Source organism: Diadema antillarum, unplaced genomic scaffold (genome assembly GCF_040938485.1).
Source record: "Diadema antillarum isolate AM-2024a unplaced genomic scaffold, OU_Dant_1.0 seq00000619_RagTag, whole genome shotgun sequence".
Classification (NCBI taxonomy): domain Eukaryota; kingdom Metazoa; phylum Echinodermata; class Echinoidea; order Diadematoida; family Diadematidae; genus Diadema; species Diadema antillarum.
The window spans coordinates 824,265-851,442 of record NW_027271542.1 but is presented as its reverse complement, the minus strand read 5'-3'; the positions used below and the strand labels follow the sequence as shown (position 1 = coordinate 851,442).

At 35.7% G+C, this 27,178-nt stretch overlaps 1 protein-coding gene across 1 annotated transcript; it reads left to right on the top strand.

Annotated features, from left to right (window-relative positions):
* Positions 1–1,943: 1,943 nt before the first annotated feature.
* LOC139736019 (uncharacterized) lies at positions 1,944–27,178 on the top strand. Its single transcript, XM_071646766.1, has 5 exons — positions 1,944–2,312; positions 15,444–15,594; positions 19,922–20,047; positions 21,548–21,772; positions 22,500–27,178. The coding sequence occupies exons 1-5, from the start codon at positions 2,256–2,258 to the stop codon at positions 22,991–22,993; spliced, it is 1,053 nt and encodes a 350-aa protein (XP_071502867.1). The 5' UTR covers positions 1,944–2,255; the 3' UTR covers positions 22,994–27,178.

Sequence of the window (27,178 nt, the reverse complement as noted above, 5' to 3'; positions counted from 1 at the left end):
AAGCTGCCCCACATGAATTTACCATCTTATCTGATGTTATGGATAAAAGATTTCTTTTGTAATCGGTCTCAAACTGTGAGGGTTCAAAATTGCTTTTCAGACCCTGTCGTTTTGAACACAGGTGCTCCACAAGGTTGTGTTTTGTCGGTGTTACTGTTCATCCTGTACACGAACGATTGTAAATCAGCAAAGGAAAGTGTATTCATTTTGAAATATGCAGACGACACTATCATTATAAGACTTAGTGATGAGGATGAATCAAGTTACCGGGCCGAAGTTGAACGTTTTACCTCTTGGTGTGACAAGAACTATCTGCAGTTAAATCTCACCAAAACTAAAGAGATAGCGTTTAATTTTCGGAAAAGGGAGGAATATTTCTATACCTGCCATCTCGAACTTGACTGTGAAATATTATTATATCAATGTATCTGTATATATGAATATACATGTATATATAATGTCAAGACTCCTGAAGAAGGCGGATGCCGCTGAAAATTTGAGTCGAATAAATAATAATGATAATAATAATAATAGTGGCTACTTGTATAGCGCACAGGTCCACTTTTCAGTGCTCATGGCGCTTCAAAAATGAAAAGATATCATATATTTACATGCATATACATATTCAAACATTTCAACAAATAAGAAAATGGTAAACAAAAACAAATATATACCAAATAAAGAATACAACATATACCAATTAAAAATACGATATAGATCCAATACTAATGACATACAGCAATTACAGTCCTCAGTATGAAAGGAACAGATAAGTTTTAAGTTTAGATTTGAATGACTCTGTCGATGACAGTTCCCTTAACTGAAGAGGTAACTGATTCCACAATTTTGGTCCCATAACGGAAAAAGCACTGAAAAAAATAAACTCATTCTTTATTGGCAAAAATGCATAACCAGTTTATTTCTTCATTATTATGTATCGTATACGCGTGTGTTTTATTGCATAAATGCATTAATCATCACCTTCCCATCGTTTCGTTGGCAACTTCTAACTTTTTCTGTGTATATCCTCTATTGTATATAGATAATATGGAACTGATAATCATTTATTCAGCTGCTCAGAGTTTGGGACAAAGTATCAGAAATGTGCCCATTCGAGACAGGAAAGTTCATTTTATTCTTTATGTTGTCAATTCAAGGACAAATTACAAGTTTAGCAACTTGTTAATTCTGCAATAGTCAAAGACATCATTTATAAGGCCAAGATAGATAGAGCTTATGAACCAACTAACAGAAAGCATAGAAAGACAAAAAAAAGAACAGATATAACTGAGGATAAACATCGGATTATGTGAAAAGTTTAGATGTCTCTTAGTTAAAATATGAAGAGTTTGTTCGCAAAAACCGATAAGTCCATTTTTGATGATTTTGAAGTAAGGTCTCTGTCATAAAGTACAAAATAATACCTTTTAAAAAATGATATATTGGTCACTACATAAGGTACATTTTTGAAGTTATGGTCAAAAAAGCAAAATTTTTCTTATTATTCTCTTAATTATTCTTGACCCTTAATCGCAAATGTATCTCCGTTTGGCAAGTGTGGACTTATCGTTTTTTGCGAACAAACTCTTTATACAGTTATGCTTCCTGGTGTTCGGTATGCGTAATGTCGCGGTGTAGTGCTGCGGACAGCCGCAAGCTGACGAACAACAGTCGAAAAATGGGGAAAGAGAGCTATCCCCAGACAATCAGAGAGAGTGAGGGAGTGGGGGGGGGGGGGGGGGGGCAAGGGTTTGCAACATATGGACAAAGCGGGAGGGGGAAGGGGTAAGGGATAGACAGAGCGTGATTAGCGACAGGCAAGCAGGCATGTAGGGTGGGGTCGTTACGACACGAAGCTGGGAAAACCCGTGTCTAAAAATAACTATTTATAGTCACGGGAAAATCCATCCAATACTCACAGCACTAGTACTACTATGGAGTGATTGCGAAACGTTTACTGCTTTTTACATTTTTTTCTTTCTATCTTTTTTTAAATCTCTGTTTCTATATGAGACAATTGACTGCCCAGTGAAGTGGAGAGGGAGGTAGGCATCTCGGTGTTCCACTCGAAACTCGACTGCTAGCGACTAATTATTAGCTTTACGCGTTATTGCCTGCTGTACCACATCGACAATCGGACGGTCTGGGCTGCGCGGCGCAGAAGTGATGCCGATGTTTTGATTGTGTCAATGCAACTCTTTTGCTAGGTGAACAGAAGTGCTAACTGGAGCCTAGATATACTAGCCATTAAGACTATGCTTGTCACTGTTTTCATCATGGTACTGTGGGCAATAATCTGCTTTCAACCAGGGGTAAGACCAACTTTCCATCCTTTAGAGCTGTAAGAACTATAATGATAATTATGATTGTGGTATTTTGTTCGTGCAGGTAAAGATATTAGTTTCAATAACAAGATATTCTGTGTATTTTATGTGTCTGTATATAAAATTGCGTTTTGTTGTGCAAATGTGTCGGAATGAATAATCTCAAAGTGTGTTGACCATAAGAATATAAACTCACCAAGAAGACAAATAGTAGCAGTGACATTATGATCAAGGGTCAATCAGACCTTGAGATCTTGCTGCTGTGTGCCTTTAAGATTGAAATTATTTTTTTCTATAACCCGAAAAAAACTCTTCTCAGAATGATGTTTGCTGAACGTTCAAATTATTAATGGTCCTGTTTACCTTTAGGAGCAATGATTTGAAAAATGTTCAGGATCTCTCTAAAAAAGAATCGAGTGAAAATATTCACTCTTGAAGGAGTGAATACAAAAAAAAAAAAATACTCAGGGATCACTCGAAGATTTTGGAGTCATCCCTGACGTCACTCCAAAAAGAGTGAAAATGAACATTTTCACTCAAATTCACTCCACTTTCACTCTTAATTCACTCTTTTTTGTATTCACTCCTTCAAAAGTGAATATTTTCACTCGATTTTTTTTTAGAGAGTAATCACTTTTGATGCATAAAATTATGTGTAGGTCAGTTGTATCACAAAACATGCTATACATCCTGATTATTTATATGCTTCTACGTGCACCACAAAAGGTTTCTCATCTAAAAAAAAAAAAATATATATATATATATATATATATATATATATTTTCCTTTAAGAGATAATTTCTTTGTCATAATGATAGTTTTGCATTTTTTTATCGTTGTTATCAGTATCATTGCTATCGCTGTTAGTATTATCTTATGTCCATTTTCTATGATTGCCATTTCGATATTTCTTTATCTTTGTTTTATTTTTCAAACTTTTTAGAAATTTTCTAAACAAAAGCACTTCTCTGCTCACCATGTATATACATGAACGTGTTGCATGTATACACTTATACAGTATACATATGATTTTCATTCCAATTTAAGTAATAGTAGTTCACGTGTTGACACAATAATATCAAAAAATAGAACAGAACTCAAGTAAAATAATTTTATCATTCTGTCAATGCCAACACTTTATTTGAAGAACAAGCATTTTTTTTTTGGCTCCCTGCCCTCTGTCAAGTAGGCTGTTGAATGTTTGCTTTTTGTGTGTTTGTGTGGATCGTTTTTAATCTAGGGAAACACAGCATTTGTCACGTTGATCTTGATGACTTGATTGCCAAATCAATGCGAACTTTTGTAATGTAAGTACCCTTGCCTTCTCTGCCTAGGCAGGCAGAGGCAAAGCGACGTATATAAATTATAGATAAAAAGTGAAGTCACTATCACATTAAAGAGAATCTTTGAATTCCCCACTCGGCAAGAACCGCAGTAATTCGATCTTTGTATTCAAAAGGAAATAAGTAGGCCTACACACGACCAATGCTTAGAACTGTCATGCACTCATGACCGTTTTATCACTATCACAAGCAGATGACCTCACAGTCGTTTTGATAATGGCTAATACAGTATCTAAATTTGGCTATTACGGTTTTGCTTTTGCAGTACAAGTGTGTATCATTTTCAACAGTTTTAATTGTGCGCGTTGTCTTGAATCGGTACAGTCATCTTACAGTTTCTAGGAAACAACACGCCTGATACTTTTGATAAGCCCTTTTAGGTGATTCTTGGTATGAGACCACGAATGGAATTCCCATATCCTTCTCCCACCCCTTAAAATTTGAGAGTGGTAACAAGTGTAATCGATGCTCAAACACAATGTATAATTAAAGGCCTTTATACACACTCGCGCAAAAATACCTCATATTTCATATGACAGCCATTTCCCAAATTAATGAGTGCCCAATTCAACACTAAATTCATCAGTATAAAGTCATGCGCATGTTACGTTAGTAAATCCATACGTGCTCCGTTTACTATGAGGAAATATAGACATTTTTTCATCAATTATAGTATTTTCGTATTCTATGCAGAAAAAACAAATGTGCTTATATCATAAGAAGCAATCTTTTAAGTGAAAGGGAATGATAAACAAACTGTACATTCAGCAATATTCCTAGAACACATCATGAAATCTGAAGAAAATAAGACGATATGCTTGAAATTTATGAATTGATAAGTTTTGGTACCACTATCGTTGGATGAAAAAGACTACAATTATTTGTGACGTCACTACAGGACAATGATATAAAGAAATTACTGAGAGAATTTTTTAAAAGTCTTCACTTTTTTTTTCTTGAAAAGTTCCCTGCATGGCCACAGTAATTCCAAATGTTCGTTATTCCGAAGATTTGTTAATTATTATGCTTTCGAAAATGAATCTTTAATTCTTGTTATTTCTTCATACCATTGTCTTGTCCGGTGACGTCACGAGCTGTTGTAGTCTTTTCATCCAGCGATGGCGGCACCAAAAATTTGTACATTCATAACTGTCCGATTTCCTCAAACCTTACTGTGTTCAACTAATGTTTTGCTGCATTTACTCAGCATATAAACATACAGTAAATATACATATTATATATATGTACATATACTGTATATATGTTATACTGTATATATATATATATATATATATATACTGTATATATATATATATATACTGTATATATATATATATATATATATATATATATATAAACATATATATCATATCCACAAACAAATAGAGGGCGCAACGGCAATCTTGGAAAGGTTTATCACCGCTGCAAATTTTTGCGCCAAATTCTGAATTTGACCGCGCCCGCCGTCATCGTCATTGTAATCACTGTTTTGATGAGTGTCTCAACGTTTGTACTCGTCGTTGAACCTGATGATATGTAATCGGCAAATATTTAAGAACTTGTCGGCAGAACATTCTGTATTTTTCACTCGAAGGTTATAACGAACTTAACGGGTGTCAAAGGTGGCAACCCGCTGACCCACCCGACCAGCCGATCGCCGTCAGCCCCCTATAGCTTTGCAGCTGCTATACCATATCAAAGGTTTTAGTGGCGCCACTTAACTGACCACGTGATCAAGCTTCGCAAGTGCACAATGGGCCGCAAAGGTATAATGCATTCCGTCCTCCTGCTGCTCATCGTTTAAGCGGGGTTCCCACTATCGTGCGATCCATTGCGAACGCCACGATTGGACATTCGTAACTGATCGTGGAAAATTTGTTGAACTCGTATGAAATATCACGTTTGGATACGAGGTTATGCGAGTCAATACGTGTTGGTACGCTTGGATGCGATATGGTCACGATTGGTCTATTTCAAGCGATACGATCTGTCACGATCTGGTCTGCCGTTCAAATACGATCCGACAGGATTGTCCTGATTGAGTTCACGATTGGTACCGATCTAACATGACCATTACGATCAGGTACGTGCAGCAACGTACTGATACGTTCCCATACGAATACCGCGAACCAATACGGGCTGCTGAGATAAAATACGATATCTTTTACGATCGGGATCAGAAGCGACCCCCATTTAAGACGCGATTGGACCCGAATGGGAATATTATAGTCCAGCTGACGATAGATTTATTGTTTCCCTTAAATTATGCAGAGTGATTAGGCCTATTAACTTTATCCACAACCATTGATGATGGCAAGGCTTGACAGGTTGACGATGATGACAACGTAACCTTTGCAGTATTGCTAATAACGATTATGTTATCAGAAAGAAAACAGCACCCAGGCCAGCCATAACCTCAGATATTCCCTCGTCTAACATTAAGCGTAAAGAAATTAATAGATTATTAAATCGACATGCTCACCCTCCCCCCTCACAAAAAAAAAGAATGAAATAACGAACCCAAATACATAAAATCAGATGATTGCCTCTCTTCCCCAGAAAAAAAACAAACAGCAAGACAAAATGACCTTTCTCCAATACATGAAGAAAATAATTACATGATGAAATGGAAGCTAAGAAAGATGGGATCATTTTGAATGTTATGTAACATAGCATTGTGTGTTATATACGCTCGATATAAGAAAGTTGGCCGAATGGATAGTATTGCTTATGTGTTCAATTTCATATTCGCAAAGTATATGTATCATATGCCTTTTTATTTCAAAATGTCGTTATCTCATGGGTTATTAAAAGTTTGGTTTATTCGGCTTGATTTAGTGTTTTACTTAACAATGTTTAACATAACTGATACACACACATAACAGAAAAGTGATTCCCTAATCAAAATGATGTCACTTTTTAACAAAAAAGGAGGTTTTACGCAAGATTATTTCGCAGGGGTATATTGCTACACTTATTGAATAACTAACTGTGAAAAATAATAAGAGTGATCTTCATTGTCATAATCATACGAGTGATCTCGCATCCACAATGGTCACTTTTACATTTGCAGTAATAATGAGAGTTAAATATAACCATTTTCCTATAAAATTATGTGCTACCAAACATACAAAAAAGACATTGAAAAGTGTCAAAATAGATGTAAAGGGGTCAAACGATGGCTGATGAAACAAGAACTCTTAATTACTATGCACAATACACAAACAGCAGGATGCTGCACCCCCCCCCAAAAAAAAATACTCTGTAATATACTTTTAAAAATAAACCATTTGCCTTTGATATGTACCCATTCAAGCACGATTTATTAAACTATTCTCATCTTTGTACTGACTTTAGTCAATACGTGCAGACATACAATTGCCATTTTATTTTTGCTCATTTTTTGTTTTGGTTACAAAAGTTATCCCATATCCTGTTTTGTGTGTCTGTATAATGGTAATAGCAACTCATTAATGAAAACATCATTAACATAATGTATGAAAACATCTAAAAATCTGTAATACAAATTTCATTTTATGAAATCATTAAAAAAATTATTTTGATAATGTACCTTAAAAATTACGACAATTAAACCCCACACCGTCATAGAATTTACCGTTTGGAAAAAATAATCTAAAGATGCAGGCGACCACCTATCAGAATACAAAATAAATCAATTTATGAGTAACATAAGGGCAAATGGGCAAAAAATAATAATAATGATAAGCGGAAGTAAAGTGAAAAAGTCGTTCCCGATCAACACGATTAAGAAGCACGATTAGAAGAGATTTGCTGCGTTTGGATACGATCCTAGACGATCTGATGAGATGATCACGATCAAAAACTAATCGTGATAATCGTAGAAAATTTTTGAACCGTCCAAAATTTTCCTACAATTAACGCGATTGCCACGATTGACCTTAAGATCTGATACAATCTGATAAGACCATCACGCTTGCTGCACGATTAAGACCACGATTTCAATCGTGGCGCCAATCGTGATAGTGGGAACCCCGCTTTACATAGCTCAGTCCGAGGCTTTCACTCGCTTGTAAGTGAACTTAAAGAACTCACAGCACCTATTCGACCTACCTCACCGCAATTTGACCCTAAGGATGCCGCTGATTCTTTCAGCCATATCATTAGCCGTCTTAGGCTTCGTAACCCGACTTCGTCCAAGAAAACAACTCTTTGAGCATGGGTCGAACATGAACCGAAAACTCTAGCCGAAACAAAGAACAGAATAACATTCTCCGTCCAAAAGTGGATAAGAACAAAAGCACTGAGGAGGACAGGAAAATCTACCGGTCAGCAGTTAAAGCAGTGTCTTTTCTGAAAAAGCGATCTGACAAAACAAACGGTGGGAAAACGGCAGCTTAAATACCAGGAAAATTTCTACAGACATTGACAGGAAAGACTTCAAGAACTTCTCAAAACGCATTGGAGACTACAAATGGAGGCTACACATGCCTCTTAAACAAGTTCGGAAATTTGTCCGGATGATTTCTTTCAGGCACTCTCTAAACTGGTCATAGTCTCCCCTTTTTTTGATATTCTATGCCAGAAAAGAGAGAGCGTGGGGGGAAGTAAAATGTTTTCACTGTAGCTACATACATGTATGTAATAAATCCACACCCATTATGTTTTCGCCCCGAAGTGTCACCAGAGGCAGTACGTTTGTCGGTCCGTCTGTCTGTCCGTTAATGATTCTAAAAAAAAAGTTAACACTTTTTTGAGTTCATAGTTTTCATAGATTTTGATGAAAATCAATGTATTATATACCAAATTAAGAGCAATTTAATTGGCTATCATCCTTTAGTAGGTCAATATATAGGCAAACTTTACGCATGAGTGAACACATTTGTTTTTGTCCTCCAAGGCACAAAAGTAAAAATCGCATAAATTGACATAATTTTGTCTTTCATTTGCAAATGCCCTTTAAGATAACAATGATATCAAAAGATCAGTTTAACACAATGAGAGACATGAATGAAACAGCAAAAATAAGTCTTCATTCTCTTTATCTCTTTATAAACTCAAGCAAAATCAAAGTCGGGAAACTTTAGGGGGAAAATAGAAATTTTCTGTCAACTCAAACTTCAAATGACATAGGGAGTAAGGGGGAAAAGATGAAATGAACAAAATATCTTTATTTCTTTCGTTCATTTTAGTAATTTCAGAACTCATGAGACAAATAAAAAGAAACAAATGTAATTTACAATTTTCCTTATTTGAGAAATCAATTCAAAATCCTACCATTTTGTTAATTTTGCTTCTCTCACTTCATTCGAATTTGGAGTTGACAGAAAATTCTTCAATTTCCTCCATTATTTTTAGCCTTTATTGACCTTTTGGGCTTCAAAGATATTGTAGAGATCGTAGGTATATTTTTGAAACTTAATTCATGTTTTTTGTTGTGTTAAATTTGTCTTTTGTTCTTATTGCTACATGGAAGAGCATTTACATATGAATGACAACTTGTTCAATTTTGCAATTTTTACTTTTGTGCCTTGGAAGAGAAAGAAAAAAAATGTTCACTCATGAGTAAAGTTCCCTATTTTATTAACCTACCAAGTTGATAGCCAATCAAATTACCTTTCATATGGTATATGATAAATTAACATTCAGCCAAAATTTGTATGAAAAATGTAAACTTGAAAAAGCGTTTACTTTCTTTTTTGCTGGCTATATATACATATATACTTATGATATATATATGTAGAGAGAGATAGATTTGTTTTGCTTCTGTTGGGAAGGGGAGTAAACCTTATAGGTCATAGGGTCGAGGGTTATTATGGTTAAATGATATGCTTGGAAAGTTGAGGTTAGATTGTTTTGTCTATTGAGATTACGTGGTTGTCTGGTTATTGTTTGTATTTTGGAAATGTTTTCATTACATGCATTCTGTTTGAGCTAGGTATAATATCATGTAAAGATTATTATATAGTGATTTTATGGAGAAAGAGTGGATTTTGGGTTAAGAATCAACCGAACAATGTAGACTTTTGTATTTGTGTTTCTGTTATATTCTAAAAATGGTTTATAATATAGTTGTAAGGATGGGTTTCCATTATTAATTGGTGGTTGTTTTAGGGGTGTGGGATATACTGTTAAATGACAATTTAAAATAGTGAAGATGAGATGAGATGATGATGATGATTATGATGATGATGATAGGCTTATAATGTTTGTATCATTTCATCATTACATGGGAATTATTGTATTGAGACTGCGGAAGATGATTATATCACCTTTGTCATTGTAATGCAGTGATATTATTGATATTTGATTGATTGATGAATATTTGACAGTTTGTGTGTGTAAGTGTTACGGTAATGTAAACTTCATCACTTATTTTGTATCTCATGTACATGCTTTATCCTGCCGTTCGTTTTGAATGAAACCGTGGACCTGGTGTGTTGTACATGTGTATAAATATACAGCCTATCACTCACATTACCTTGAACTTCAATAAAGTCAAGATTAAACAAACATTATGTAAGATATATATATATATATATATATATATATATATATATATATGTTCGTTTATTTGTCTATTCATTTATATCGGTATCATTCATCTTATTAATCTAAGAGAAAAATATGACCATACTAAAAAAACTGCAACATTTTCATGTTTGTTGTTAAGTTTGTCAGTTTGTGTCATAATATGCTTAAATGACCAATCTCGTTAATTACACTCTGCGAGGACACATGAGCCATATTGGTAGGACATATAATGAGAGACGTTGCCATCTTTATCAAGAGTAAATGCTCAACGAACAAGAATAACAAGAATTAAGATAAGATAAATAAGAAGGATGATCAAACGTGATGATCAGAGCAATGTTAATGGCATCTTATCGTCAAACGTACCCTAAGCAATGTTTTAGGTTGTTTCTAGAAAGTTCTACACAGCTCAAATATATCTTATTCATGGTTCGAACATGACGCCATAGCCATGTACAGGCTTTCAACTTATAATAATGTGCCGAGGCGACCGATGCCTTTACCACTATGCAAAGCTCTGGGTTTTCCCCAGCAGCGCGCCATTTTTTATTATAATCATTTTTTTTTTGTTTGACATGTAAAGGCACGAAACAGCTTTTGATAGAACACACACACATTCGTGGCCTGATGGACATGATGGATACGCCAGCTGATAGTACAAAGTCGACAACTAGCCGTAGTGATAATCATAGAAGTGGCATAAAGTATCATAGTAGTGTTGCCCTGGTGTTAGGATTTAACTTTAAGTCTTCGGAAAGAGGGGGCAATATTGCCCTTTTTCTAAGACTTAAGTCAGATCGTTGGTGTATTATTAATTCGAGATAAACTCACAAACCCTGTTCAGGAACTGTAAACATATACCTAAATGTATTACATCGGTATTTGTATATGCATCGTGTTAATCGTCAGTGGTTAAAATGCTCCATACTTATTACAGGTGAAAGGATAAAAGGCCCCTATTTTTATTTGTACTTACTAGAATCAGAGGACCTCGTTCAGTGGTAATAAGGTTGGCTTTCGAAACAGCCTAAACAATGAAAGGAAGATTGAACTGATACGATGAGAGAAGAATTCTAGCTGAAAATACACCCACCCTCTCCCCCCCCCCCCACAATCTTCAGCTTTGCCAACAGTACACACAGACCCAACTTTCTCTGCGTTAATCAAAATTTCATGCCATTATAAACGTTGCTTATGAGAAAAGTCTTTTCAAATATTGGTCGAAACCCTCTGTGGCTTTGACTAAGTCTTCGTTTTACGTATGTCTCCCAGTCTAACACGAATATCTTCCAGCTTAAAAGATAGATTCATCTTAAATACACAATGAGGACTGAAAGTGTACAACAATATAAAATCGAATACATCAGTGAAAGTTAGAGGAAATCGGAAAATATGTTTAAAAGTTTTGAATTTGGGAATTTCAGCGCCGCCATCGCTGGATGAGAAAACTACTACAAGTGGCCGTTGTGATATCACACGTGTAGAATGATACAAAGAAAAAGAATAGAAAATTAAACATATTTACCCTATACTCGCATAATAATGAAAATAAAAGCGCACTTAATTTGTCTCTTTTAGAAAGCTGGGGGAATAATAATGACGATAGTTTAGTTAGTACCAAGTTGAGTCTCTCCCTCAAAAAAAAAAAAAATCGTTTGTTCAATGATGAAAAAAAAAGTTCGTTATTCTCGTTTTTTGTTTATCCAAAACTGAGATAGGATTTGTATATCCGAAGATTCGTTGGCACTTATTTTGGCATAATTGGCATTCGTTGGCATTTATGTATCTATTTATTCATTTATTTAGTTATCTATTAATTAATTCATTTATTAATTTATTCATCTATCTATTTACCTATTTACTTACTTATTTATTTTTAATCAACGATCCTTGGGAATAGCGTACCTTAATTCAGTTTATCCCATAGGAATTACAAAATTTCGGAAAAACGAACCTTCGACATTTTATGAAAACACAATGTTAGTTGAGTGTGTGTTTAGGAGGCTGGGGGTCGTCATAGCCTGTAGCCTTTTGTCAAGGCCTTCTCGCTGTATGGTGAAGAGAGCCAAGCCTTTACAGCGAGAGGGCCTTGACAAAATCTACCACCAGGCCTGGGGATTCCCAGGTAAAGGACTGATAACAAATTACAGTCTAAATCAGCGGGCGTTCCTTATTGTGAGTGGATGCCATTGTTGTAAAGGTCGATCGTTGTTGGGCTGGTAAAGATCATACTTATGGGTGATGTTCGTTATTCAGAAGGTTGATTCGTTAATCCAAAAATGAAATAAGGTTTGTATACCCGAAGGTTCGTTAGTATGCGCTTGTTTTTATTTCCAGATGAACGACCTTCAGAATTACGAAGTTTGGAACGAATGCCACAATGTTCGGGTTTAACGAACCCTCTTTCATTTGCAGATTAACGAACATCTATAGGTATATCGATTTTGTGGGTTTCGGAATAGCTAACCTTCCGGAAAAAGAACCTCGTTTCATTTTAGGATGATCAAACCTGTACAACGAGCATCATCCAAAAGTACAACCTATAATAGACCAACAACGATTGTCAATAACATTGTCGCACACTGAGAGGATTTACGGCAAGTGATTTTGTCTATTTTCTTACAAGGCCTATACCTGGGAATTCCCAGGCTTGGTTAGCCCTACCGCCCCCCCCCCCCCTACCAACACATACACACTCTCACCTAGGCCTACAAAGTACCTAAACATACATCGTGTTTTCAAGAAGGTGTCACATAATGGTTGCAAATTGTGAAGGGATGGTGTCATTCTCTGTCATTTTTAACCATTTTGTTCTAATTCAGACCACTCGGCAACATTAAAGAGTTGCGACAGCCTACATTGCTGCATACAAAGTACCTCAACATTCATCGTGTTTTCAAAAAGGTGTCGATGGTAGCAAATTGTAAAGGTTATGGTTGTATATTCTTTGTCATTTTTATTTTTATTTTTTTAATTCAGACCTCAAGGCATCATTGAATAGTTGCGACAGCACCTGGTGAAATAAGACAACTTTTTCAACTTAACGTGTCGATCTAGCTTAAACCCGTTGAAGGAGGTAAACCTTCCTGCATATAAACAACAGTTAAGGATCAAACATGTTTATATCTCTAATGCAGTGATCATTGAATTTCATTCACCCCTGCAAACATTACATTATTGCATGAAGTGCTGTATCTTCATTCAGTCATAATGATGATTATATGTAATGTTGTAAAGCTATAATGTCAAGTCTCAGCATTACTCTATTCTGGAATGAAGCTATTGCTTATGTACCACGTAACCGGTGAGACCCAGTCGAATGTTCTGGAAGCATTAGTACCTCGTATGATATTGCACGCAGATGTTGTCTGCTGCGAATTATCTATGCACTCAATTTTGTAGGAGCACTAACAACCCCCCCCCCCCCTCAAAAACAACAACTATAAAACTAAAACGACAAAATACTTTGGAAGGTTGGTGTCGGGAGTGGGGTGCTGGGCAGCTGCTGATCCATCCCTGTATACCCTTGCTTGGGGAAAACCCACGATCACGTGATATACCTGATTGATAGAAGCATTTCAAGGGCACAACATCTGTTATTATCAAGGAGATACGAGAGAACAGTTATCTCGTACCTCCTTGGTCATATGAACAGAAGAGAAACCTTTTCCGACCCCACCCCTTCGATTAGATGTAAGTGACGGGAATGTAGGGAATTATGTTAGTATCACATGCAAAACCATGTGCAAAAACAATGTTGCATGTCGCTGGATACTCTTATTATTTAAGTATAATGATTAAAATGATGCATTTATCAGTGTAAGTGTCAAGAAAAATCCTACTTCTAATTTCTTCAATATTACTATTAAATTCACCAACTATTCAATAAATTCATTTATTTTCACATAGTGAGTTAAGACATGCAGTAATATTTTGCAGCTTACATTGTAAGACAAATGAATACATTTAAAGTGGTGGAATCAACAACAGGCCTAATTGATTATAATGTTCAAGTCCTTTCAAAGACGGTACCCTGTTAGATAAGTTAAATAAAGATTGTTCTCAAAAGAATACATAATAAAATGATACAGAATACAGTGGACACTATAAATAACACATTCGATCAACAAGTGGATAACTATTTTAGGCAATTGAAGAAATTTTAACTCATTCATGCATGTGTCAGTATTGCCCATGGATTGATGTTAATCATATTCTGCAGCATTAACTTATATGACGATAGATGATCATAGAAATAAGGATGCTAATGGGCGATAGCATATTGATGATGAAAATCATTAGATAATACAAACATGTGCAATAATAATGACAACCGACCATAGATCTTAGACGGACTATATAAATGAATAAAGTATAATGTAATCTTGTAGTCCTATCAACAGTTCAACTAGTTACTGACGCCCGACCGAATAACTTAACGTGCATTATATGTTTTATAAAATTTTGATATGGATGCTTGTCATCTGATTACAAATAATAATAATAATGATAATAATATTGATAACAATAATAATAATAACTATCATAATCATAATGATGATGATAATAATAATAATGATACTGATAATAATGATAATAATAATAATGATAATAATAATAATGATAATAATAATGATGATGGTGATGATGATGATGATTATTATTATCATTATTATCATTATTATTATTATTATTATTATTATTATTATTACCATTGCTATTTTTATTATTATTATCATGTTACTGTTACCGAGTCCCTGAGTTGTGCTGTATGAGAAAAGGCTTAACATAAGAAACTTATAGGCAATGAAACTGAGCAAAGTTCAAGTCTTACTTACTTTGTATTGATCAACAATAACTGGCATAATAGTTTGTAGAGCCAATCTGAACTGGGAGTGTTGTTCCCAAACTTTAAATTTCCTTTAATTTCCTGACATAACAGAACGCAGTGATTCCATGTTACACATGCAATTCAGCTAAAAGCAGAGTTCAACAAATCACTAGCATATTTAGTGACACTTTCTTTGTTTTCCTTTTTTTTTGAGGATGCTTATTTATGTATATGATATTCAAATTAAGTTCTTAAAGTGGTATATCTAACTCTTGAGATAAATATCCGGCACTTATCTTCATTTAAGAGATTGAAGTGTCGTAAATAAACATATAACCTGTTTGTTGATGATACTCAGTGTTTGTTATCATACAGTCTCGAATCCGACAGCAATCAACGTTTCGTTCTTGATATCGTATCTTACGTTGTTAGGAGACTGAGTTGTGTGACGAAGGTTTCTACCAGCACACGCCCAACAACGACACAAGCCGCTGCGTTCCCTGTTCCCTCTGCCCGCCCGGCTCGCGGGTACTCACCCGATGCTCAAACACCACTGATACGGTGTGCGGCCCTTGCCAAAAAGGTAACACTGAGGTCGTTCCTTCTTTTTCACCGCAATTCAATTCAATTCCATTCCATTCCATTCCATTCAATTCAATTCAATTCCATTCCGTTCAATTCCATTCCATTCCATTCTATTCTATTCTATTCTATTCTCTATTCTGTTCTATTCTATTCAGTTCTATTCTATTTAGTTCGATTTCAATTTAATTCGATTCAATATATTTTACATTTCTTCTTCCACAGAGCAAAATATTAATGAATTGCAAATGATATTGAGTAAACAGTGGTTGACTGTAAGACGAAAATTGATCGGACGTAATGAATGGTGTAAAATCATGGATGCACGCACTTTTAAACCAAATTGGTTACATTATCTATGTTCTGGAAAAAAAAAAGAGATACAGAGTGGTCCGCTGAAAAGCTTTCTTCAGGGGGTCGAGGCAATCACTGTGATCAACTATAGGGGCGGGGAATCCCCGGAGAAATTTAGGTGTACGTTCGCCTTTCTCAATACTCACTCGCTGTTTACTAATTGTAATCAAGAACGAGCAAAAGTTTGCCAAGCGAGATGGCGTCTAGCCGTTTAACAGACCTCTTGGCTTTAGTTAAAGGACAATTTCACCTTCATGTTTGTGTCAATAGAATGCAGCAATATTTCCCTATGCGCTTAGAAACATTGTATTAAGCGCATTACAAATGTAATGTATTATTATTAGTAGTAGTAGTAGCAGTAGAAGACATCAGTGAAACTTTGAGGTAAATTAGAGAATCCGTTCAAAAGTTATGAATTTTTAAACTTTTTGCACAGTAGGCTGCTGAATGAGAAGACTAGTACAGCTTGGGATATCCTATGTGTAGAACGATAAGGAAAAGATAAAGAGAATTTCACAACTTTCAGTTTTTGAAAAAAAAAGTACACATTCCGTTTACTTGTCAATGACGTATATTAAAGGTATAATATTATTCCCTGCCTTCTAAATGAAGCAAGTCAAGTGCTCTTTTATTATGCAAGAAAAAATGAAACTATGTTTACTTTTCTTTACATTTTCTTTATATCGTTCTACACGTGTGACATCACAAGCTGTACTAGTCTTCTCATCAAGCGATGGCGTCTCTGAAACTTCAAAAATCCATAACTTTTGAATGGATTTTCTGATTTTCTTCAAACGTTCACTGATATATTTTATTGTGTATAATGCTGCATTTTCTCAGTTCACGAGTGTAGTATAAGGTGAACTTGTCCTTTGAAGCCTGGTGGAGGTCATATCACCAGTGAGCGGTCACCCCCTGATGGAGGAGATTTTGTCCAAATTTAAAGCGTAATTCAAAAAGTTTGTCTGAAAAAGAAGAGTAAAATTCTATTAGCACAACAGTGTTGATTTGATCAAAATTGGATGAAAAAAAAAAAGTGAAACTTGTTAGATAACAACACCAGAACATTTATGAATTTTATACATTGCCCAAACTGCTTTAAGGGATTGATGGTATTTTGGTTGAGATTTATAAACTTTTTGCGAGATAATTTTATTCGAAACCACTTATGAAAAGCATACTCTAAGAGGAATTCAAAGTTTGTTTATTGAAAATTGGTTTTGAAATTGCTGAAATATTAAAAAAAACCTCAAAGTAAAACAAATTGGTCCTCATAAAAGGTTTGTTCCACATTTTATTATTCATATATCTCAGCCGTTTCAAAACCAGTTATCATTAAATAAACTTTGGATTCCTCCTAAAGTTGTATATAAGTTCATGGGCGATTTCTCATTATCTCACAAAAATGTTGGAAACCTGAAGCTCATTTCAACCAAAAGCTATATCACCCCTAAATGTAATAGCAATAACATCGCTATGAATATAAATATAAAACAAGAGAGGTAACAAACAAATGTTTCTTGAAATAAACAAATCATAAGATAGCAAAGATTGCTACAAGCCAAGTTGCTCACAAACATGGAAATTACACCTTAATACTTTCATGTGGCCTGTGGAGGAGTGGGAATCCCACCGGATATTGTGTTTTATCAATCTTTGTTCAGTGATGGTCACGTGATCTCTTTATTGCCAGCTGGTCCTTGTTAGCCACTCACCGGAAAAATAAAGAACACCGAAATGACCCGATTACCAGGTGTTATATTTTGTAACAAGCAGTCAGGAAGATCCCTGGCGTGGTTTAAAAACAAACAAGCCCGTGGAATCATCTTGGTTCTGTGTCCGCTGCAAAATAGCGGTGAGCAGATTAACCGCGACACTGTAGATTTGCATCACCGATTCTTTTTAGTAAATTCACTTTAATCAATTTCTCAATGATATCGAATTGATGCATGCACCTTACAAGGATTATAATAGCGCCATCTACTGGTGACGTAGCCTCACTGCTTCCATAGTCTTCCGCTGTGGCAGCTGTTGTGAGGGGATTTTCTAAAAGATACGTTATGCGTTAACGAAAAAAATATTGTATATATAAAAGTATATGCATATAGGTTTATACATATTTCTAAAATACATGAATAGATTTAAACAAAAATATGAATGACAGAGACAATTAAAGAGAAATGATGCGACGAAAAAGTAAAATGACAAAACATTGAGAGAGACTTTGAAAGTCTCTTTAAAAGTCTATTTAAAGTACCAATACACGCTTCGCTTTAGGAAATTTTCCGTTTGGTCATGACTTTCTCAATATGGTTACTACGTAAAGATGTAAGATTTTTTTTTTTGTATATTCTGAACACTTTGCATGGACTTCAAAGCGAGAGAGAGAGAGAGAGATCTATCTTTAAATCACAAACATGATGTCCAGTGGTCAATGCTAAATCCTGCTAATGCGTACAGAGATAAACTTATCTTTGCTAATATCAGTCAAAGAATGATGCTCCGTTATCTTTTTTTATTATCATTATTATCAATATCATCGTCAGCATTACTTCGATATCATGAAGAGATAGCTCTAGATTAGATTTGTCGTTTCATGAAATCATGAAAATGACTTTTCACCTGTCGTGGTTGATTTTAACTTGTACTCCAGTTGCTGATATTCAGAGTGCTAATCATTCTCCATTTGATTAAATCATATTTTAGGGATGACAGCAAGATAGGCGTATCAAGGTAGAGAAAGTTATCTACAGTATCTGCATAGTGATCAAACAGTTATCAAACACGTCTCTCTACTCCAACCTAATTGGGTGTTTCTATCCGAGAATGTGAGTAGGTCTATACCGTAAAAGTATAACTCTTTACAGGTATATCCCATCACTGCAAGCCCTTGAGGCTTTACGGGACATCCTTTTCTTACATTTGAATTTACTTCTCTTTTCTTGTTTCTTTTTTCTCACCTTTTTTTAAAGTCTGACTTGTTACCACTTTGTTCTGATGACCTACGTCATTCCTTTGAATAATACGTGTGAATTATGTTGTATTTCATCTTTTTAACTGCATTAAATTTTGCAAGAAATAAAGGAGACTTCTATGCTCTCTATCATCATCATACGACCATGGCTTTAAAGGGGAAGGCTAGTAACTGATCAGTGGGAATCAGTGGAAATGCTGGGAGATGATTGTTACAATCCTTATGGGATTCATTCAAGAGTTCATTGTATATCTATTGTTGTGTGAAAATGATTTGCTTCAGAATGGTCTCATATTCAAGTAATGTGCAGTTTAATGCTTCCAGGTTAGCGTCCCTGGTCAGTGACGGAGCATTAATCTGCACATTACTTGAATATGAGACCGTTCTGAAGCAAATCATTTTCACACAACAATAGATATACAATGAACTCTTGAATGAATCCCATAAGGATTGGAACAATCATCTTCCAGCATTTCCACTGATTCCCACTGATCAGTTACTAGCCTTCCCCTTTAAGGTAGCAGGTCCTGGCTTCGAGTCCAATCCAATGCATTTTTCATTTCGACATGATGATTTTGCCCAGTATGGCCCATATGTATCAATGAGAAGAGACAATACTGGAAAGGCCATCAGGACGGGTGCACATCACGATACCGACACCCACGAGTCATACAGCTCACGAGTCATACAGCCCACTAGTTCGACACTGAGCTAACAAGGCCCACGAGACCGACACCTGTCGAACTCGTGGGCTGTTTTTACCTAGTGTCGAAGTCATGGGCTTTGTTTGCCTGGTGCGAACTCTCGAGCTGTATGACTCACTACATGGACCTGTTTTCAATGTCGAACTCGTGGGCTGTATGACTCATGGGTGTCGGTCTTGTTGGATGACCCCATCAGGACTAGAGCAATGTCAACACTAGATGCCAACCTTAATGGTTAAGATAAAGAAGAAAACATAGGCCTATCATAATGTTTGCTATGATTTCAAACGTCTCAGGGTCATTTTCACTGGCGTGGAACCGAGGGGAGTACTGCGTGCCGTGCACCAGGTGCAGTTCACACCAGCGGAGGAAGGCGTGCAGTCCGATCAGTGACACGCTGTGCAAGCCCAGCTGTACGAGAGGTGGGTTTTTAGCTCGTCTGTAAGATTCTTTCGTAATTATACCTTTCTTTCTTAATGTTCAATCATGGTATGGCCTAACACTATTTAAAGTAGCCTAACTCTGTATCAATAAACCGTCATTAATTATGTATAAAGTATTATGATATAATTCTAATAATTTTGATATACACTAATGCAATATAACACGGTTCATTATTATGATAATTATAACATAGTAAAATACACCATCTAATTAAAATGTAATGTTATATATTTTAATGCTATTTTAATAAAATAACTTAACATAACAGAATAAAGTATCATTATCATAAAATCAATATTCTATATATATTCATAAAATCAATATAAAATCAGTATTCTATTTATTTTCATTTTTCCCGACCTGTGTATCTCAAAATAACTACATGTATATTGTTATAAATGACTTAAATAACTTATATTAAATACTTGAATAGTATATCATTTACTCATTATTTATGTAGCGATCCACGTCCGACAAGCTTTGCTTTTTAGTGGATCACTATTTTCCATAATCGAATCTATTTTCCGCTCGCCCACGAAGTATCTATACATTGTTCCTCCGAATTATTGTATATATATATATATATATGTTATTCTATAATTTATCTCGTATACTACATGAATCTTTTGTAAACGTGTGAACAATATTATTTCATGACATGTATACTTTGTACTATGCTTTTGACTTTCGTTGACTGGAAATAAACTATGATTGAATTGAATATATCCAAACTCAAATATAGACATTCCTATGGCAAATCTTTCGAGCAATCGACTTGTGTGTGTGGTTTGTTTTTTCGTCACGGTATTTGTATCAGTTTTTCCTATTAATGTTTTCAGTCGACAGAAAAAAAAATGAAACGTTGATGAGTATTATGTCATCATGATAGTGAATGCTAACATACCTATGGCGTTTAGGCACTAATCCCTTAATGTGTCCATAGAAGTATATCGATTTTCTCTTTGTGTTTTTGAATATCTGTATTTTTCATTGATTTTCTTTTGTAACTTGTTCAGTGCTTGTCATTTATTGTATATCATTGTATATGTTTGCATTTTCGCCGTGTGTATGTATGGTTTGTTATTCGATGTAAAACATGGACTTGCTGAAAAACAGCTGTCCAGCTGAAAGCAGGCTTTTATTTCCGCGTATAAATGAATAAACTCAAATCAACTCATTTGTCTGTTTTTATCTCGAAAAGAATAAAATGTGTTGATGACAAAGGCAAAACAAAGATTGGTTGCTCGCAGTATACATGGTACATGCAGTCATGGGGTTGTTTCTTCTTTTGATTAGTTTTGTTCTTTTCTATTTCTTTTTTTAGCTTAGAGATCTGTTCGTTTCTTGTGTGTGTGTGTGGGGGGGGGTGCATGTGTCTTTGAACGTAAGGAAATGAAATCCATGGGGTCTTTTGGTTAGATGCCATCATTCTGATTCAATTCTTCCATTTATCACTTTGGCGCCGCATGTGAAAATAGGGTATTACTGGGACCAATCTGCCTTAGACTGCCTGCGCTGCTCCTACTGCCCGCCCGATGCCCCGCAAGAAAGAGTGTACGAATGTGAACAAAACGGGGCCAGCAAAGACAACCTGTGTGCGCAAGGTGCTACATTGCGGGTCCGAATGGCGGAGTACAGACCACGCCCTAAAAGCTACCGACAACTTGACCGTTTGGCCGAGGAGTATCCAACTGATAATGATGGTAAGTCGCCATGCACAAAAACACAATGTCTAACTTTAAACACAAATCTATTTCCTTCAAAAAAATACTCAATATTACACAGATTAATTTGAAATTAGGATTGAGGTAATATTTTGATTGAATCATGTCATTATTCTTTTGTTTGAGCAATGTTTTTCTTGTACATGATATGATAAAGAAATACAAACCCAAGATAAAAATCATCATTCATTATTATGTGCCACATGATTGTAAAAACGTAACGTCAGAGATATTTCTCCATGTAACGTAATATGAACTGCTTATTGCTCTGTGTATCTCTGTTACCCTGACAAGTGGAATTAAAATGTCGGATGCAACGGTTCTATAGAAATTTTAATTGAATTATGTTATGAAGTGACTAGTGGCTTAGCTAGTAGCACCTTTTAGAGAATAAGACCAATTTGTAGTAAGTTTAAGATAAGGATAAGATAAAATTTCGTAACGAAATGATTTTCCCCGCGACGTTTTCCGTTATTCTTTTGTTTGCCCCCCCCCCCCCCCAAAAAAAGTTGTTTTATTATCGACTCTGCGAATGAGTCCTTAATTTGTTTATCTATTCTAGTCTGCCCTTAAACCTGGATCTTGTTATCGGCCCTATAGTTTCATAACAAAGTGAAAAACAAAAGATACATCTGATGAGAATCCTTCCATTAGAACGCTGAGGTCTTTAAGATCATCTCATGGAATTTTACACTTTTGCTTGTAGTGACAGTTACCAGCCAGGGCAGCATTTTAATTGGACTATCTGACAACAGCTACTCTGCCCAAATGATGACATCACCTTGGTCAGTTCCCTTGATGTCCCGCCAGACTCCGAGTCCAAGACCCACAACTGACCAATGGACAAGGATAAGTAGGGCATCAGGACGTATTCTCTCCCCACACCTGACCGGCAGACCAGCGCCATCTACGTCGGATGAACCCTCACCCCAGGTGCAGTCATCTCGCTCACTTTGGAGTCAGTTGAGCGCCACGGATATCGTGGTGATCGTGGTGGTGATTACCCTCTGTGGTGTTTTGTCTTTCGTTATCACAGCAGTCACGTGTCATTTTCTTATGAAAGCAGGTGTGGTAAGACCCACCTCCGCTACGGTGGCTGTCGCTAGAGAGCGCCCTAGGGTCAAAGGTTGGACGGAACTTCCCAGGTACGACACCTCCTGGAGGCTATCCCTGGATCTCACAGACCATGAGGTTATCTAATCGTTGGTACATGGATATCCTCAAGCAACGATTAACACATTGAACTTTTCATGTAACGTTGTATGATGACTGCGTTTTACGGGTATACGTAATCGCTGCGCACGAAACACCAGCTGCGCGCCAGTCTCACGACCAAATCATGAGCTGTTCATAGAGGGCACAACGTAACATTGTGCAAGAAAACAAAAAAGACCGACTCAAAGTAATATGAGAAAAAGTGACACTCTTAAATGGGGTTCCTAAGATTTTTTCATATCTATAGAGTAAATTTGATCGTCTTTAGTGTTCATCTATTACAATCACTATCAACTTCTACTTTTTCATTCCCACAAGTACTTCCGCTACCTACTGGTACCGTTGCATCAGAATACTGTATAGCTGTTTGACATTCCTTCTTTGAGGTAATGTTTTACCATCAAACATTTCCTTTATATCAACTTATGACAGATATATTGGCAAATTCCCTCCCTTGATCTAGATTTAACGGCGAAATCAACCGTTATGTATAATGTACATGTAGTTTTCATGATAATTATATTCACTGAATACAATTTGGCAGAAAATGGTCCGTGATTAGACTTATCTGTATACATAATATATATAAAGGTGGATCGCAGTTGCCTTGAATTTCAATATCGATGCAATGCAGAATTATGATACCAGTATTTTTACCCATAGTACTGCATACACTATCCAAACTGTACCTGTTTATAAAGCTTAAAATTCGTGTCGATAGTTTTGTTTGAAGTTCATCCACTTGTGATAACTTTATCATTTAACAAAAATTAATAATTGCTGGGCAAAAAAACCCGTCTCTAAGAGGAAATCAACAGAAAGTATGAAACAAAGTTGTATGCTAAAGGAGCAAAAGTGAGCATTGATTGTGAATGCCAACTATAATGAAAAGTAAATAATTATGTTCAAAATGTTATGATAGGGCCTACACATTGAAACCACGAGATTGTTAGCAAGACGTTAGTAGGTCTAATATATACAGGTTGACATGTTATACGATTTAGGATTATGTCTCATACCATTTCATTGAGTTAGTTACTTTGAGGCGAATGCAATGTGAAGATTGAGATTCATTATCTAGTTTCATGAATATCTTAGGAATGTAGGCCTCCTTGCAACGTGTAGATTAATACCTGTAAATAATACTGACGTTATTCATCATGTTCATTCATCACAAGCATTTGAGCATTCATCTTTGATCTATGAGCTAAAAGACCGTATTTCGCTCTTTTCCTATTGCACAATATTGATGATGTGTGCGCTAGAGACCTAGAGTAGTTACATGAAGGCATGAGGGCAGCATTACAAGCTATCGTCATTTCGCATCTATTTTAAACTGTCATGGTTAATGATTTTTATAATATTTTAGTACCTATCTCTTCTCTCTTCCTTAAACCAACATGCTGAGAGTATACAAAAGTATCTGATCCTATCAACCATAAAGTCTACACAAATTTGACCAACGCAACACAAACCCTCACAATCATGTAAACTGGATAGCAAGCATTGACTGGCTTTTTCTTTTTCTTTTTTCAAAGAAACGTTACTACTAGATACCAAGGGGATGAAACTCTTATAAATCTGAATACATGACTAAAAAGACTTACTGCGCGGCGAAAGCTGGTGTATCGTGCGCAGCGATTCTTGTCGTGGGAAGCGATTGCTATGCATTGAGACTTAAATTCATAAGTGAAAATTATGATTTATCTGATTTGTTCGTAACTATGTTCTCTTAACCTATTTAAAGCAGTGTTGTATAATATCCTAAAGCTGCTAACTTCATGTTAACTTATTTGTTTTAGACTGCATTTCTGTTTTTCTGTGTTCCTTTCTTTATCTATAAGTAATAAAACAAAACTTTTGGTATCTTGATTGGATTGACTAAATTTAAACATTTTGGGTAGATTTCTGTATGTTGTTTTGTGTGTTTTTCTTTTCGTATTATGTCTGTGTGTTTGTAATCTCTTGCTGGTTTCCTCTTGCTTTTTAACACGTTCTTCTTTTTGTTGCAAGCGAATAAAAGTTTTGATGCATGTGGTAAATATAACGCCAAGGATAGAATATGAAATGAATACTGCCATCAAAGCCAGATGCGGGTACCGCTCTTGATTCCCACGAACTCTGCTGGCCCGATAAGGGAGGAGAGATAACAACTGTCAGTGAGAAAAATTGCAAGAGGCTTTTAGAATGATGTAAAACCAATTTCCACCTGGTCTTATTTTCGTTCCAAATAGAATGTCAAGACTCATCAGAATCGGAAATAAGATACAAAAGATAGTGAATTTTATTTCGTAAGGCGTTATGAAGAAACCGTGTCAGAACCACAAATGCAAATAAGATGAGATGATTAAATTCAACAAAGTTCAATTATAATAATAATTATTATTATATAATCATGAGAGTTATTAAGCAATCATATGAAAAAATAATTATGAGGGGAAACTATCAGAAAAAATATTGAGAAATTTATTAATTTTGAAAGCAGGGTGTGTATAAAGGCGTATTTATTTGCAGTGCAAAAAAAAATGAGTTATCAAATATCAACAAAGGGGAAAAATTCGGAGAAAAATTGAGTCATTTAATGCCCGACATGTCTCTCAAAACTAGGATTTTTTGGCAAAGATAGAACAAAATAAGTTGGAGAGTATAGAAAATCATATATGCAACATTAGCACTGAGGGGATCTTGATACTTAGTTGTTGTTTTTTTGTGTTGTTTGTTTCGATTGAGAAGAATTGATATGTACAGATATATGTTTGCTCTCCTCATACTATGTAATGTCGCAGTTGTTTGTAAGATTAGTAACAGATGACACGAAATAGCTAACTTTTAGGGGGTCATTCCACGAGACCGACATCAACGAGTCATATACAGCCCATGAATTCGGCATCGAAAAAGGGTCCCCGAATCATAGGCCTACAGCCCATGAGTTCGACACTGGGTAAAATCATCCCACGGGTTCAGAATTAAACACGGGCCTTCATGTGTCAATCTCGTGGCCTTATTTGCTTAGTGTCGAACTCAAGGGCTATTATGACTCCTGGGCTGTATGAATCATGGGTTGTATGACTCGTGGGTGTCGGTCTTGTGACGTGCCATGGCAATATTGTACAGCGAATAACAAACCACATCACCATGGCGTGAGGTCAGATAATCTAATGAAGTATGATGTGATGAAACAGGCTAACTGCCATCTTCTGAGGATTGTTTTTTTTTTTTTTTGTATGTGTATGTGTTGCTATTTCTTGTAAAAAGTGTAAACGAAAAACCTATAAATATGCTCCCTATAATTTCTGTAGTGAATCGCTTCTCACGACATGTTCAACAATGAACTATTGTGTGCTAATATTTTATCACCTTTTTCAGAGTGGCTAAGAGTCTATCATTCTACGTTCCACTTCATCCTATAGCCGAAAACAGATCATTTTAAAAGGGTATTTGTGCGGTAATTAATAGTGAGACAGGCGTTATCAACCCCCAGCAGCGCTGTTATGATAACTAATCAACTGTCAAATGAATAATCCAAATATCTCATGTATATGTTACCACACGTTGCAATGGTTTCAGTCGATAAACAAGACAAATAAGCTACAGAGAGGGCACCGAATGTGCAGTAACCGGTAACGATTTGTCCATTCATGATTACTTGATTTACGTATAATTATCGCGGAATTGGACATTGTTTTGGTTCATGGAAGCTTTTTTTTTTATTTACAAAGATAAGAGAAGAAGAATGAAGACAAGAATATAGTGGTCATAATAGTAAGGAAAGAAATGTTATTCATGAAAAGTCTTCGGAAAACATCAAAATATATAGTAGGTCTTAATTTAATCGGACGATTTCTAGGTCGTGTTAGAGAGAACTCTCTAGAATTTTGGATTTTGACGAGCATCACTTCAACTTGGCTCCTCCAAGAGTATAATCAATTCAACACTTCCGCTTTTCCATTGCTCTGTCTTTAAATAAGTCCAGAAAAGGTTCGACAAACTGTATTCTAGGAAATTCCTTATATATAGCATCAATTTTGTTGCAAAGCGTGATTGATGCCTCTAATGAGTTTTCTATAGCAAACTTTCATTCCCCTGATGCGCTATGGCCATAACAGTGTTATTGCGTGCAACAAAGAAAACGCATCTATATTTCTATGCTTTTATTAACTTGTAAGTTAT

Coding starts and splice junctions, on each gene's coding strand:
- LOC139736019 (XM_071646766.1), top strand. CDS start 2,256: ATGCTTGTCACTGTTTTCATCATGGTACTGTGGGCAATAATCTGCTTT. Junction 2,313..15,443: donor TAATCTGCTTTCAACCAGGG/GTAAGACCAACT, acceptor TTACGTTGTTAG/GAGACTGAGTTGTGTGACGA. Junction 20,048..21,547: donor CAAGCCCAGCTGTACGAGAG/GTGGGTTTTTAG, acceptor ATGTGAAAATAG/GGTATTACTGGGACCAATCT.